Source organism: Asparagus officinalis, chromosome 5 (assembly GCF_001876935.1).
Source record: "Asparagus officinalis chromosome 5, Aspof.V1, whole genome shotgun sequence".
Lineage (NCBI taxonomy): Eukaryota > Viridiplantae > Streptophyta > Magnoliopsida > Asparagales > Asparagaceae > Asparagus > Asparagus officinalis.
In genome coordinates, this window is record NC_033798.1 from 129,625,827 (window position 1) to 129,641,494 (window position 15,668).

Sequence of the window (15,668 nt, forward strand, 5' to 3'; positions counted from 1 at the left end):
ACTGTACCCAGTTATAAGGATAAACCTATTATCAAGCCTCTGGAACAGGTAAAAATTCTTGAAAAACTGCAGGCTATGAATCTCAAATTATGCATTTATAATGTGACTAAATTGTTAAATTAGTTGCTTATTGTTTATGCAGGTTCTAGCTAATAGTTTGCGGTACTTTTTGAGGAGGCCAACAACAGAGGAGGCAAGCTTTTAGTAACATCCTATCACAGAAGATTGGCATGAATGAGGATTCAAACTCTTATTGAGGAGGCAGACAATCAATCTGTAAGAAATTTGAATGTAATTTCATTAAATTAAAAACTAAAGAAAAGAACCTTTTCCAGTTTTATCATTGTATTTCTTTTGAGGAATTTTACCTCAAAAGATTGTCATGTCAATACCGATTTTAATACATGTATAATTGTTGGCAATTCTTTATTCAAATCTATTTGGCTGGGTGAGCATGAGAGCAATAAACAAGGTTCAATGAGAACTGACAACAAATTGTGATGCAGGAATTGATGGCTATTACTCAAGAGTAGTTACATTTGTACAATGTCTATAATACACTGTGCAGAAGCAGACGAAGTAAAACCAAACTAATTCACTGTTCAGGCTCAATGGAAATAACAAACTAGGGAGAACAGAGAACCAAACTAGTTGTCTTTTTCAAACCCAACCAATACAAACACATTTTAAAGCTGAACCGTAACTGAACTGTTGAAATTATTTTATCTGTTCCAATCAATTAAAGTTCACATTTGGAGGCTGTCAAGATGAACAAGCTCCCACAATGTCAAAAAAACATATCCGAAACTGTAAAGACACATGAAGAAAGTAGGAAAGAACGCTTAATCTTCATCGTCATGTATGATAGGAAAACATCAAGCCTTGTTGCTCCTCTTCCATGCATCTCACTTGTAGTGAGAAAGATAAAAACTGTGTAGATTTGGTTGTTGTTGTATGTTGACAATGTCCGACTTCACCACTGACACTGCACGACCAATGCAGAGCCAGGGTCTGACCGACCGTGCAACATATACTTGGCGCCCTGCTCGGTCATCTCGGGTAACTCAAAAAGGTTGGTTGTTTCAGGTGGTTGGAGTCCTCGAAAATTGTTGGCAGTGAATTCGGTCTAAATTTTTTTGAAGTAATTCAATCATATATAATATCAGAAAAGGATTGTATATATGCAATCCTATGACCCCCTCTAATTTTATGTTGCAGATAGACCCCCTGAGTGAAATTTTTTTGACCCTTTTCAGGGGGTCTCTCTGCAACAATTGAACAATAGGTGTAGTGAGTCCAATTTGGCAATAGCGCAGGGAGTTCTATCCTTAATTAACCCTTAGATTCTTTACCATGTTCTCCGGGAGGTCGTCCCATGCCTTCCCACTGAGCACATATCGGATAGCGAACTTCAAGAAATCAAGAGGGGGAAAGAAAACGATACTGTATCGCCAGATGACTAGAGCCCAATCCCAACCTATTCCCTCGATACCTGCAAAACTCCAGCCGGCATACACAGCTATCAGAGTTGCAGCCTGCCAAACGAATTTTACCCTTTTTAAGATTTCCTTCACTATAGATAGTTGCATTTGTATCTCTTGAAACCTGTCGGAAAAAGAAAGACGAGGATTACAAAATCATACAAGTCGAGCAACGAGAAAAGCGGAGACCAACAAGAGTCCAGAAGAGTCCAGGTCGCTCGACAAAGAACCAGCCACGAGATCGAGTGACAAAGATGAGGGCCTGGCTCATAATACTGACTTTCAGGTACAGAGCAGCCATCACTTCACCGTCACTGTGCCTAATTGGCTGCACACCAAATTTGTCCTGCGTCGGCATGGGAATTGAACCTGTAACAAGAGCTCAGGAATATGTAAATGCTTATGAGAAACTATCAAAGATAAGTCACAACAGGAGTACGAAATGGAGTCACGCAAACTAGGGGATAGGATGATTCTTACAGAGAAGAAATCAGCATCTTTCGTTTTCCAGAAAAAGAAGATGCTCATCAATGCCAAGTAACTGCCATACATGAAGCCATTAGCGCAAATCTCCTTCAATTTCCAACTGTCAGATATTGGGGATGGCTTCGCTCGGTCCTTTGATATTGTCATAACTGTACCCAATATGGACAGGTCTCAAAGTAAGCAAGAATGCTCTTTCCTCTTAATGCAAAACTCACCAACACTGAGGATGGTAATAATCAGAACCATGAAGGGTGAGAAATCGAATTTTCATGTCAGCGCAATAAGCTTAAAGGCGAGCTACAAAGATGAGAAGAAGCATTTAGCACTGACACGAGAACAATGTTTTGCCTAAACGTAAGTAGTAAACCGATGATTCGGTCACAGAAGCAGTACTTTCAACAGTACAAACTGTATTAGAAACAGCATAGACCCGTGAAGGGACAGGAATCAGCAAGGACCAGTGAAAGAAATCAATGCGCATGAAAGAAGTAGATGACCGTCGCAAGAAAATACCTAGGTGCCTACCGCGTAATTCTTCGTCGTCTGGGAAATGAGCTCGGCTGGTAAGGACCGCAGCAATGATGACACTCAGCCCAGGACCGGTGAGAACAAATATCACAAGCACTCACAGAGACATCTTTAGCATCAACAACTGCAATTCCAGTATCAGCTTTCTTTAAGACCTTGGATGTCATTGACCAGTAACACCACATACCCGGTTCTTCTTTTGTAGTCACCTCTCAATTTCATCATATTTGTGCTCTATTTTAAAGAAAAGCTAACATATTAGGAAACCCATAAACGAAGCTCCACACAACTGGCTTATACAGGGCTCGCCTCCGAAAACCCTGGCAAATCCATCAGATCTTTGTCTTCCCCGAGCAATGAAGAAGATTGGGATGGATACATGTTCGTCCCCCATTCCGAGTCTTCGGCCAGTCTCCTTGGCAGTAGCAAGCTTATCACCTGAACAGGAGGATGTGCATATATTAGAAATTCAGAATTGCATGAGTATCAAAAGAAAAAGGAAGAGCAAAGCTACCGGTAATCATTTTGACATCCACACCAAGATCTCGAGCCCTGCGAGCGAATGGCTTCTTCACTGTCATTCCTCAGGCTATCAAACAATGGCAACAGAGCAACAAATTGACGTGGCCCACCAGGGCTATCCTTGTTCTTCTCAGGAACTTCCTGCAGAGGACAAAGGTGAATCGACTGTCAACACAAAATAAAATCACTGCAGGAAACAGTTTCCGAGATATTATTGCAAGTTTGCAACAAACCTGTGTTGCCACAGCCAATGGTCGAAGCCCGCGTGCAGCGAAACTTCTCAGCAACAGGGTGGACCCTGTTTCTAACATCTTCGTTGCAACTTCAAAGGATCATGATCTCCTCCTTTGGTGAACTTCTCAGTAACAGAGTCCCTGAGGAATGAGCATTTGAAATCATAATTTCAGTAAAAAACGACCTCCTCCTCCTTCGGTTTGTTGGGACCGAAGACCTCGAGCCTGAAGGCTCCTTCGTCAGTCAGACGACAAACCGTCCCTCGAACATCTAAGCTGCTCAGACAATTCTCTATCGGAATCCTCTCCGTTTCGAGCTAAATCATATATCTTTGATTTAAGAACACATCGCCCGCTTAACCGTCTGGAACTAAAATATAACAAGTTATAGTGAAATAAAGCAACCTGCAGCATCATATACCAAACTGTTTGAAATAATAATATATTTAAAAATAATTCAATGAGGTACTTTGAATATACTTAATTTGGAGTATTTATTAATGAATGCTCAAATAATGGTATGGGAAATGGAAAATAACTTACGCCTCGTTTGGTACGCGGGAATGGAGTCAAGTGAGAATGGAAAGAAGGTAGAAATTGAATGGAATAGATGTGGGAATAGAATGCACGTTCTCATTCTCATGTTTGGACGCGTCTAGATAATGAAACGGGAATGACAATCTTATTCTTATTCTCACGTTTAGTATCATTTGTTCACAAGTGAGAATAAAATTTAGTTTTCTAATAATGCACTTACCAAAACACAAAATTTTAAAAAAATTAAAAATATTTTAAAAATGACTAAATAATTTATTTTTTTAGAAAAATAAGATTTATAGAAATGATATTTTTTTCCTTAGAAAAATAAATTTTCATGTAATAGTTATATTTTGGCACACCGTTTCGGCAACAATTTCGGACTTTTGGCTTGCAAAATAAAAATAATTTTCATAAAAATTATTTTTTATTATAAATAATTATAATTTCCTTTTTCTAACTTCTAGTGCTACATGTCTATTATTTGTACGAGCAGCTAATGTTACTAACTTCATTGTGCGTTAGTGAAGAAAAGAATGCCTTATAAGAGATATTTCATATAATTAGGCACTCTTCACAACATCTCCTGATAAAAGAAATTTTGAGATTTCATGTTCGGGGGGGAAAATAAAGGGGGGAAAGTGCAATTTATCATCCATACGTCAAAATTAATATAAACGATAGTATCTATAGTTTAAAATTTTATATGCATAAACTATCACATTCGACAAATTATTAGAAATATCCAAATTCTAATCAAAATATCCATAAAATAGTACGAACAAAATAATTGGACAACCATCAAAGTATCAAAATATTAAGTTTTAAAATTGCAAAATGATAAACTAGTTTGTCACTCCAAAGTATATCTAGTTTATTAAAAGATATTGGAACCTAAGGCAAGGTCCGCGTTAATATACTTCTTAGGAACGAATGAACGATATCATAGATTTATTAAAAAATAATATCACAATATATTGGAACTATGGCAAGGTCGCTAATATAAATTTACTTAGGAACTATGTTTGTATATTGGAACTTGGGCAAGTTATATTCATGCTTATATTTATTTATATATTTGTACTAGTAGCTTAAGATAAGTTAATTTTTTATAAAAATAACTTTCATATGGGAATTTATATCTATTTGTATCTTTTAAGGAGGGTATAATTGAAATTTATTTGATTATTTTTATTCTTACTTAAGTGAGAATATCAATTCCTTGTTAAATGGTTAGGAATGATAATTCCAACATAAAGTGCGAATTGATAAGAAGTGGGAATTTCAATTCTAACATCTAAAAATACATCGTGTTTGGTACGTGGGAAAAAAAAGTTGGAATTGCATTCCATTCTTACTCGTTCTCACGTACCAAACGAGCCCTTAATACTTATTGATCGCTTGTGTTGTTTACAAGTGTATCATCCTTTTTGTCTTAAATAATTGTATAACAATGAAAATAACGGGCTCTGTTTCAAAGGATATTTTCTGCTTTCATTCTCTTGTACAGAAAACCAAACTATTTGCATGTTATCTCATCTCTGTAATATAATGATAAGAAAGTGAGGTTATCAGGAGTTGCAGAATCTCCATGACTACTTACAACAAATTCAGGCTGCGTAATAGAAAAATAATGCCGCATAAAAGCTGACAAGGCCCTTTTTGGAAAGTAGGGGGATTTTAAAAAAATGGGGTAAAATTATGGATTTATAAGCAAAACATTCATTAATACTTCACGATTCTGCTACATTAGTCTTTTTTTTTTAAACGGTTCAAGCTACAGGAAAATATACAGCTTACACCATATGGCTTTGGTTTTAGAAGTACACCTTATACTTAACTATTTAGGACAAAATGTAGCAAGTTCCAGTAAAATATGAATACACTGCATACCAAACTGTGAACACATAAAAAAATGGATTCGAAGTTAAGTCATTGAAGTATTTTGAGTTGGCTTTAGGATATTTATTGATTGGGAGGCGCTACAGACACACCCTCAGCCACATTCCCTCTCCTGCTACAGTGCAGGGGGCCCGCATGTGATTTTTTAAACAAATCACATGCAGACCCCCTGCACTGTAAGCAGGAGAGGGAGTGTGGCTGAAGGTGTATCCGGTGGTGTGCCTCTATCATTATTCTTAGAGATAATAACAAGTCCTCATCTTTTTTTGGGTAAAAATTTACCTCCTTATAGTGGACTCAACATCCATGCATAAGCTTAGGTATAGCTACTATTCTTATACAAATTTGCCAAATAATCTTTGGGCACTTTCCTCATGAATAAGCTAGCACTAATAACGTCACGTAGGGTTCCACAGCTAAGAAATATCAAACTGGTAAAAGGAGTGTAAAGAAAACACCAATATGGAAAAATAGTAGGGAAAATTATCTTTAAGGGGGCCTCTTCTTCTTTACTCCTGTACAGAAAATCAGATTATTTGCATGATCCTTCATCTCTATGATTTAATTATGAGGAGTCGCAGAATAATTACAGAAGAGATGAAGATTGTCAAGCGAGCCGCTGTCCGTGGTATACAAGAGCCTCCAGGTCTCTCTCGTAGCAAAAAAACGGAGCCTAACAACATTCAGGCTTTGTGATCACTTCAGGCATAAACTGCTCTGGAATTTATGCAAGTTTTAGAAAAAATAATGTCACATAAAAGTGCATTTCCTATCGCAGGATCAACTTGAATTAAATACTTAAAGAGGTTCACAGAGATTAACAAAAATGCTAATAGTAGTTCAGAACATAACTGGCATCTCACCGAACAAAAAATAAATAAAACCTTGGATGGTAGCAATAGGTCATTTCAATATTAACAGAGAAGCAAAAGACTCCTGCACAATTTCTCTTCAGCAAGTACCAAATATAACTAATGATCAACTGCAACCACATTTAGCTCTGTGGAAAGATAAGCTGAAATCTAGTATTTCAAAGTATTGTCAACAGTCCTGAGTACTTTGAATATCAGGAACCAAAGAAAAAGAAATGAAACAGTTGAGGGGGGGGGGGGGGGGGGGTACAAATTATATACATCTCTCTTTTGATTTCCTACAAAATAATAGCAACAGGAGTGATAATAAAAATCATACAATAATGCCTAATTAAAGTCCACTTATCTCACAGAAGTGCATAGCGCACACAATGATAAGCGCAACCAAGTTTTTCAACAGCCAAGACTCCCCTATAAACATGTGACAATCAACTCCAACGTGAGAAAATGTAAAACTGGCCACTCTTTCCTCCTTTCATCTTCTTTTCTTTCTTTTCCATCTTTCCCACCTCCTTTTGATGTGGATGATCATGTCCAATCAGCTAATCACATCATTGGTTCTCAAGAGAACACTTCTTTTTTTTTAAAAACCCCTCAGGATAGCTTCATTATGCTCCAATCCTCTCATATGCAGAACTCGCCAACGAAAGTTCATAAAGCTCGCTTAGCATCCATTCCTCTCCAGTTTGGCCTCCAAGCACTATAGCCTTTGTACCTGCGACGACACAAGTACTATGTCCCCAAGCAAACCTTGGGGGTCGGCCAGGCACATTCAGTATTCTCCATGTGGGCTTCTCCTCCGTCGGGTCCAATAGATAAAGTTGAGATGCGGAGTGAAGCCCGGCCACTGACCCACCAAAGATCAAGATCCTACCACCGGGTAAACTCACAGCAACATGGTCAAGCCTCGGTGGTGGGCTAATACCAGCAGGATTCCCAGCTCCAGGCATCCCACTCCCAGTTATGTACCTCCAACATGGCTCTACTTCACTCAAGTCCAGTGTGAACACGTCACTTGATCGAAGACGGAGAGGTCCACTTTTTGCTAGCCCACCAAACATCAATATCTTCCGAGTGTCATAGACAGACAGTGAGTGGCCCAGTCTTGATGGTGGAGTCCATGAAACCGGTACTTCTCTCCAAACCGGTCTCTCCATAGTTAGATCCAATAAGAATGTGTCGCTGAGAAGCACGCCCGAATCCGCACACCCGCCTGATACCACGAGCTTGGTACCATCCAGGGTGCAAGAACTATGCCAAGATCTAGGGAGAGGAGGGGCGAGTCCAGAGACCTCACGCCATGCTGGTTGTTTTGCATCAAGATCCAATATGAAGACGTCATTTAGTAGCCCTTGTCTTCCACAACCACCAAATACTACTAACCATGATCCATTTAGACAAGACAAGGTGTGACCCCAGCGGCCCGGGGGTGGGGAGCTCACCTTGACATGCCTCCATTCTGGCGCACTGGCATTCAAATCTAAGACAAACGTATCATTCATAGGTTGCATGTTCACCCCTTCACCACCAAAGAGAACAACACGGTTTCCAACAGCACATGCGCTAAAATTGCAACGAGATGGCTCGATAGAACCTCCAACTGTTACTTTTCTCCACGCTACAGCCTCAAGGGTGGTCAGCTCTCTTGCCAGCCTTCTCCAACCAAACCTTTTTGCTGCTGGAACACTTTCTAAAGCTCGAGTTGTCTCGCTAGCCCATGCATTCTGGCACACCATTTTCCAGAGGTCCTCATTCTTTGATATTTGATAGAGCCGCTTGCACACAGAACCGACCGATGCTATGTCTCTTGGGGCCAACCTCGAAAGAATTTTGTGAGATAGTACCTCGTCGCTCAGTTGAAACATGTTACAAACTTCACGGCAAATATTTCCAAAATGCTCTACTGCGACTGGCCGGTAAAATGAATCAGGTGTGAACCTAGTGGAAAAATTCATTAAATCCTTTGTGAAAGAACCAGAGGGCGGACCTAAATCAACATTTGCTTCAGTGAAGAATTGAATGCCAAGAAAATGGGTTATTTCATCATCGCCGTATATTGGGGTTAGCTGCAATTTGTTCATTAATGGAGAACCATCCTTTCTAAAGTTTAATAGATCACCCTGAAATGTTATGCCACTGTCAAGGCATCTTCTTATTTCAGAAACTACTGTTGAGTCCACCAATGGATGTCGTCTTTGCGCGAATGGACCTCTGCATTGCAAGAATCGACTGAAACGAGAAATTCAACTCAACTTTAGTTTGTATTTTAAAAAAGCATGCAAAAATCTGTAAGACCTTCAGCATTAGAAACAAAAAATACTGTTTGGAGATAAAGCAAAATGTTTTTTACAAGTAATAGTGGCAAAAAGATATCTGCACCGCAATAATTAAATGAAACAAGAATTTTTCACTCAGCTTTAGTGTTGCATCCAAGAAAATCATAGATAATAATATTATATGACCTTAACAATTGGTAACAAATGCCTGTTTAAAAAAATGACTTTAAAGATAAAATGAATATGTTTCCAACAAGTACCAGATGAGTCATTTTTTCAATTACAATTAGATTCTGATAAGAGTAAAAAGTCCAGTTCAAGGCTACATCTTGTATTGTAATCAGTAAACCGTAACTGAAGAACAGATCAAAACCAACATACTTTCCAGTCTGACCATGAGCTAGTTAACTAAATGTTCCTAGATCAATTGTAATAATGAGATCTGATAGCAGCAGCACAAATACAGTCACTTGCAGACACAGATAGACCTAGCAGGATGAGCAGTTGTCTAATTTCCCTTTGATATTTAATGCATACTCAATTTGTCAATTTTATGCCTAGAGGTTAGATAACATTTAGGAAACAGCCACCTTCTACTTCCCATTTGTGTTATCTTTTTTAATATGCCCCACATATCTTTTTTTCAAATTATATTGTCCCCGCATTAACTTTCGTTTCACATGCTTCAAACCCGTAGAAGCTACAAGTCCGATCCCATATAATAAAATCCTTAAGTTGATTAATATTGGAAAGCCTCAAATTTTTGAAGTGCCTCTTATATTTATAAAGCATGAGAATTTAAATAGTTATATTCACAAAGTTTCATAAGTAGTCCAAACGAAATTTAAAATCCCTAATCAAAGACCTTGAAACACAAAAAGACACCAGAATGTAACAGCATGACCTCATCCGTGTAAGTGGCAATCAGCTAGAGCCTAGAGGTGATGTTCATGTAAATTAAAATACAAAACTACTCTGGAATTGTTTTAGGCCAGCTAATAGGCTTGGTAGCAAGGATTCACAGATGGCTTTCTTAAGTTGCAACTGCTAGTAATAGGCTTCCGTAGAACATTTTATATACTGATCTTAAAAAATGAGGATTTCAATGAATTGTAGCTATGAAGGATTCATGGATCTAAAGAAAAGAAGCCTCAAAGAAGGTACAATTGTTTAAAAGTTATGATTTGTGCCAAAAAATTAGGAAGATAATATATGTTTGAAAAACTTGGTTAATGCAGTGGACCTAAAAGAAAATAAGTTTCAATAGTTTGAACTAGTCTAGAGCAAAAGGAAGTAGAGGGAGGTAGTAGAAAGGAACAACTGAAAGCATACTTCACTTCATTATACTAATAGTGTCGAGTACCTTTCTATCTATCTATCCATTTCAACCTGAAATGTCCCACTCCTCACCCACACCCCACCTTTTGCCTAGTCTCCCCTTTTCTCCCTCCACATCTCCTATCCTCCTACTTAGGGGTGCATCGGTTCGGATTCGGCTTGGATATGATGCTTATCATATCCATATCCGCTTACCCATCTCAGATATGGATATGTATACGGATATACCTCGGTAAGGAAAATTCATATCCATATCCGCTAAAATCGGATACGATTACGGATATACATGCGGATATATAAGCGGATATGCATGTGGATTCAAAACAGATATGAGAAAACTAGATAGTATTGAGAAAATATAGTTTGTGTGATACAAAAGAGTTCGTTAATATGCTTATTATAACTGAAAGAGAAGATTAGACATCTTGATCATAAAAATTAACCACAAATCCATAATCTAAGATTCGAAATCATCATAAGAGTATGGCTAATATGTATTCGGATATTTCGGATACATATATTTTTTACTATAGAACCATATCTGTAACCATATCTTATCGGTTATCCTAACAGATACGGTTACGGATATTTCCTCGGATACGGATACAGTTTAGCACCCCTACTCCTACTCCTCATTGTTGTCAACATTTCCTTCAAGTTAATGAGCCAACTCTAATTTGAGTTTGCATAAAATGATAAGTGAATCGCAAAACTAAACTATTGGAAGCAAACAATTTAATGCTTGATGCCTTGATTGCTTGAATGAATTAGAATAATTATTTTTATTTTGTGAATATCTTAATTTTTAGATCTTGTGTGATCCTCCAATTTCCCTATTCCACAGCTCCAAATGCTCCTCAAAGGCATCCATGATACAACTTTGATCGTCATAGTCTAAATTCAATGCTTATGACTTAGTGGTGGATCTCAGCCAACTTCATAGTTCACTAGCTCACTGCTAGGCAGACTAGGCTAAGATTTTATTATTTTTCCCAACAAGAAACACCTGAAAATAGGAAGATAGAATAAGGAATTAAACAACCGATCATTTGTCTCGATCACCATTGCTAAGTTTGTCTAATCAGGGGCTTCCCTTCTTGAACTTTCATACATGAACGTACATCAATATTTTCTTCCTTGAAGCATGAAATTTTTGGTATGATAAATTCCATCAGTGAACATGAATCACTCTCATCTTCTTCGAACTTTGAGCTAGAAAATACATTTCCCATTGACATAGTTTCTTATCTATCCCACCCGACAAAAACCCAAAAAGTTATCAAGTTGACGTTCTCGCAGTTCGAGTACCTTGCGATGAATTTTAGGACAAGCCAACACCAAATTTGGGATTTACGAGTTACAAGATGAAATCACTACAGTTCTAACACTCCAGCAGCCTATAACTGATGCCAGATTGATGAAAGAAATTAGGGTGAGGATAGGTTCCAGATAATATAGAGCAGAAAAAGAAAGTGCAACAAAGGCACGATTAAGTCTTAAACTATTCATATAGAAAAGGTTTATGTGCACTTCACTACCTCAATTTCCCCTTTTAAATTTGATAACCTGAAGTTCTACTTTGACAGCTTGATACCCTAAAGTGTAAAAAAGTTGACATTAATTTTGTTGAAAAGTGAATAAGAAACAAATATTATTACCGAAACTTCGTTTTTTTTTTTTTTGAGTTTTGGAGCAAGAGAGGGGACAAAGTTAGGGCTTTGGAGTATCAATTTGTCAAATTAACCTCGATTTGTTTGGGGTATCAAGTTATCAAAATATAACCTCAGGTGTGTAAAGTTAAAATAACCCTAAAAGGGTTCTATTTTAACAACCTGAAGTACAGTTTAACAATTTGATGCATCAAATTGAGGGGAAAAAAGAATATTAATTTCGTTCAAAAATACCTAACATAGAAAAGTTAATGAGAAACGAACTTAGAAAAGTTAATGAGAAACGAACTTTCTTACCAAATTTCAGTTTTTGAGTTTGGGGGGAAATGAGTTACAAGGCTAGGCTTTGATGTCTAAAATTGTCAAATTAGCTGCCAATTTGAAAACTTTGGTGTAACCAGTTATCAAAATAACCCTAAAAAAAGCTGTGAAACAAAGCCAGAACCCTAAAAAAAGCTTACCAATTCCTTCCAAGGACCTCCTCAGCTCGATACCCCGTCCCCTTCTCAAACCCTTCATTCACATAAATAATCGCGGCCAAGAACCCCTCTTCTTCCTCCTCCTCCTCGCCGCCGCTAGAGTCCTCAATCTCGCTATCCCACTCCATGGACAAAAACCCTGGAGCTCAACCCATTAGGGTTTCGAAGTTAGGGAAATTTCTCTCGCTCCTTTTTCCCCCCTTGCTTTTTTTTTGTGGGGAGTTCTTTCGGATCGATGGAAGAGGAATTGGAACGAGTGGACGAAGGAACGATCGAGAGAATGAAGGACGCGGACAGACCTATTTAGCTGAACTTTTACCCGAACCCGACTTTTTACTAACGGGTCGGGTTTGGCGTTTGGGGTTTTTTCCTCCCCCCTCCTTTCTTTTCCCCAATGTGCTTGTGGTTTCTTTCTATTTTGAGCTTTGCTACAGGGACCTACCAATAGAGGAGACAAGTAAGGTGTTTTCCTTCTATTGGATAATGAGTTGGCAATCACTAGGGGCTGTTTGGTTAAAAAAAATCCCCTTGAAAGCCTGCCAAAGTATTACTTTTTTGGCAGGCTTTAAGCAAAAACGCCTCTAAAAAAAGGATTTTGCTTGAAAGCCTGCCAAAAAGTGACACTTTTGACACTTTTGGCAGGCTTTCAACAGTCACTTTCCCTAAAAAAACAGGGCACCAAACAGCCCCTTAATGATGGCTAACTCATTATCCAATAGGAGGGAGACATCTCACTTGTCCCCTCTATTGGTCCCATATTTTGGGTCCTTGAGGAATTTTTCTTCTATTTTTGTTTCATCTTTTTTGGATTAGTTTACCCTGGAACTTCCCTTTCTTCTTTCATTTATTAATTAAGCAAATATGGTTGACTACTGTTACTCCTTACCCAATAAGACCTGTTTTTGTCCACGTGGACGTGAAAACAGCTTTATGTGATAATCTAGAGTATCGAAATTTCGCACGGGAGCGCCCTAACAATCCTATAAAATATGGGTGGAACATTCCTGATTATTGTGGAGTAGACTATTGATGTAAGATAAATTAGTAGATCTCTATAAAAAATGAATAAAGTCTGAAGATCGTAAACGGTTCTGAAGACTTCTCTTGTGATCATGGAGACCTATAAATAGAGGAGAATTATCTATAAGAGCTTTGCTACAGGGATCCAAAATATGAGACCAATAAGAAGGACAAATGAGGTGTCTCTCTCCTATTGGATAATGAGTTAACCATCATTAATGATGGCCAACTCATTATTCAATAGGAGGGGGACACCTCACTTGTCCCCCCTATTGGTTCCATATTTTGGGTAGAGGAGACCATAATTCGAGCAACCCATCCTTCAATAGTCTAGCGAGAGATTTGGTAAGTGTCACGGACAAAGGCGGATCTAAATGCTTGAGTGTGGCGTCAAGTGGGTGTTAAGTATAATTATCCTTAGTTAGATTCATTATTTATTATTATTATTATTATTATTATTATTATTATTATTATTATTTTGTATCTCGTTAAAGTTCTGATTGTATTGAATGTGAGTCGAAAACTAGTGAGTACTATGACGCCGCTGAGATAAATTTTTGGCTCCATCACTGGTCATAGTTCGACCTTGGAAAACTCCAATTCATAACAAAAACTTATAAGCAGAAGAAATTTCCAAAAATATTAAAAATCCTCGGCCCCATAAGCTTAGGAGAACAGACATTGTACGTTTGGTTTGAATCAATTTGTACCTAGTTTTTAGTCACTAAAATATGCTAAAATTTAGATCCAGTTTTGATAGAGTTCTTTGTTCGGTAAAAGTTAGGACAGAGCTGGTCCAAAAAAATTAGTTCGTTTTGGAGCCACTTAATCGGGCTAGAATTGGATCACTCCCTACATGGTTCAATTCCGACTTGGTTAAAAATAAATAAATAAAATATGACTAGCCGTTTAGAGGGGTTTGCCAAAAGGCACTTAGTATTTGGCCTATTATTAAAAGTTTATGAGATCCACACGTAAAGTATGTCATGATCACTTTTATGATTCATGCTTTAGATATTTAAACATATTAAACATACACGATCTGATCACGCTACGAGTGTGGCATTTACATGTAAAACACAACGAACAAATTCTTCTGATTTTTGTTTAGTTGTTGAAACTCTTGATATAATTCGGTTTTGAAAGTCATGACATCCATGAAATAATATGAGATATATATATTTTTTCAGTTCTTGTATTTGACGTTTCATTTTTCCTTCATTTCATTTATAAATATAATATTTCGAGTTAAAATAATGAATTTTGGGCAAGATACTATGAAATTCATAGGGGTTTAAGCCTAAATGAGAATTTAATCCTGCAATAACAGTAAAAGGATCCGTATCATTTATAGCTTGCGTCTTTATAAATTTTAGATGAGATAAGATTGTAATCATGGGATTTAATTGAGGACTAAACCTAATCTTTTTCGCTGCTGATCGGAATCCCATATCACAACACAGTTATTTTACTTCAAAATTTATACGTGTGTACCTGTTAATGACAGATCAATTGTACAAATTGAAGATTTGTTTTATTTTATTTTATTTATATTTTGAGAGGATTGAAGAATTAGTTTGGTTGACGAATTTATAGATCTAGACTCTAATTCCTAGAACCACAGCTGGAGTAGCTCAGTTGGTTAGAGCGTGTGGCTGTTAACCACAAGGTCGAAGGTTCAAGCCCTTCCTCTAGCGTACCAACTTTCGATTTAATTTTATTTTTTTCAAAATTGGATAATTTACTACAAACCCATTGCCGTTAACTGTTTGTTATATCTCCCTCTTTCTTTTTTTATTTTTGCCTTTTTATCCTTTTTCTCTTCCCCTGGACCCCTCTCCTCTCTCCTTGAAGAGCTCACAGAAACTATACCAAGAGATAGAGCATCCACGCGCACCAACCATGCAAAGATTAGCCTCTCTATCCAAAACCAAAATTACCCCATAAAATCTCTCTCTCTCTCTCTCTCTCTCTCTCTCCCTCCCTCGCGTCTCTTCAATGGAGGGCACTCTCTTTCCGAATAGACCCTCATTCCCTTCTCCAACCCACAAAAATCCCCCCCATAAACCCTCAACCCACCACCACCCGTTGAAATTCAAACCCTCTCTCCCTCTCCCTCCTCCTCCTCCTCCTCCTGCCTCCATCCCCTTAGACTCCCTCCTCCTCCACTTAACCCCTCAAAACCCACGATCCCAATCTCAGTATAGCCAATTCAAAGAAACCCATGAAGGGTTCATCCTCTCCAGCGACCCCCGCTTCGACTTCCTCACCCAAAAGGGCAAATCCCTGCTCGGTTCGATAGCCGGCGCCCCTGTGAACGGCTT

General features: G+C 38.0%; 2 protein-coding genes, 2 long non-coding RNA genes, 1 other non-coding gene and 1 pseudogene across 5 annotated transcripts in view; 3 read left to right on the forward strand and 3 right to left on the reverse strand.

The window, feature by feature from the left end:
* LOC109841338 lies at window positions 2–435 on the forward strand. The gene is made up of 2 exons (XR_002247238.1): window positions 2–48; window positions 143–435. It is a non-coding gene; the product is annotated as an uncharacterized LOC109841338 (long non-coding RNA).
* Window positions 628–2,773, reverse strand: LOC109841339. The gene is made up of 3 exons (XR_002247239.1): window positions 1,962–2,773; window positions 1,353–1,850; window positions 628–1,126 (listed from the first exon to the last, which is right to left on the reverse strand). It is a non-coding gene; the product is annotated as an uncharacterized LOC109841339 (long non-coding RNA).
* On the reverse strand, window positions 2,803–3,357 carry LOC109842620 (annotated as a pseudogene).
* LOC109841340 (adagio-like protein 1) lies at window positions 6,809–12,605 on the reverse strand. The gene is made up of 2 exons (XM_020410275.1): window positions 12,307–12,605; window positions 6,809–8,790 (listed from the first exon to the last, which is right to left on the reverse strand). Exons 1-2 carry the CDS (start codon window positions 12,450–12,452, stop codon window positions 7,170–7,172), a joined length of 1,767 nt encoding a protein of 588 aa, XP_020265864.1. The 5' UTR covers window positions 12,453–12,605; the 3' UTR covers window positions 6,809–7,169.
* Window positions 14,968–15,041, forward strand: TRNAN-GUU. The gene has a single exon. It is a non-coding gene; the product is annotated as a tRNA-Asn (tRNA).
* The window catches only part of LOC109841341 (pentatricopeptide repeat-containing protein At2g18940, chloroplastic), a 2,761-nt gene continuing 2,282 nt past the window's right edge, over window positions 15,190–15,668 (forward strand). The window contains exons 1-2 of the mRNA XM_020410276.1: window positions 15,190–15,538; window positions 15,571–15,668. The exon at window positions 15,571–15,668 is cut by the window's right edge and continues 2,282 nt beyond it. Of these exons, the coding sequence (XP_020265865.1) occupies window positions 15,343–15,538; window positions 15,571–15,668 (294 nt within the window). The 5' untranslated portion in view covers window positions 15,190–15,342. The remainder of the gene's footprint in view (window positions 15,539–15,570) is intronic.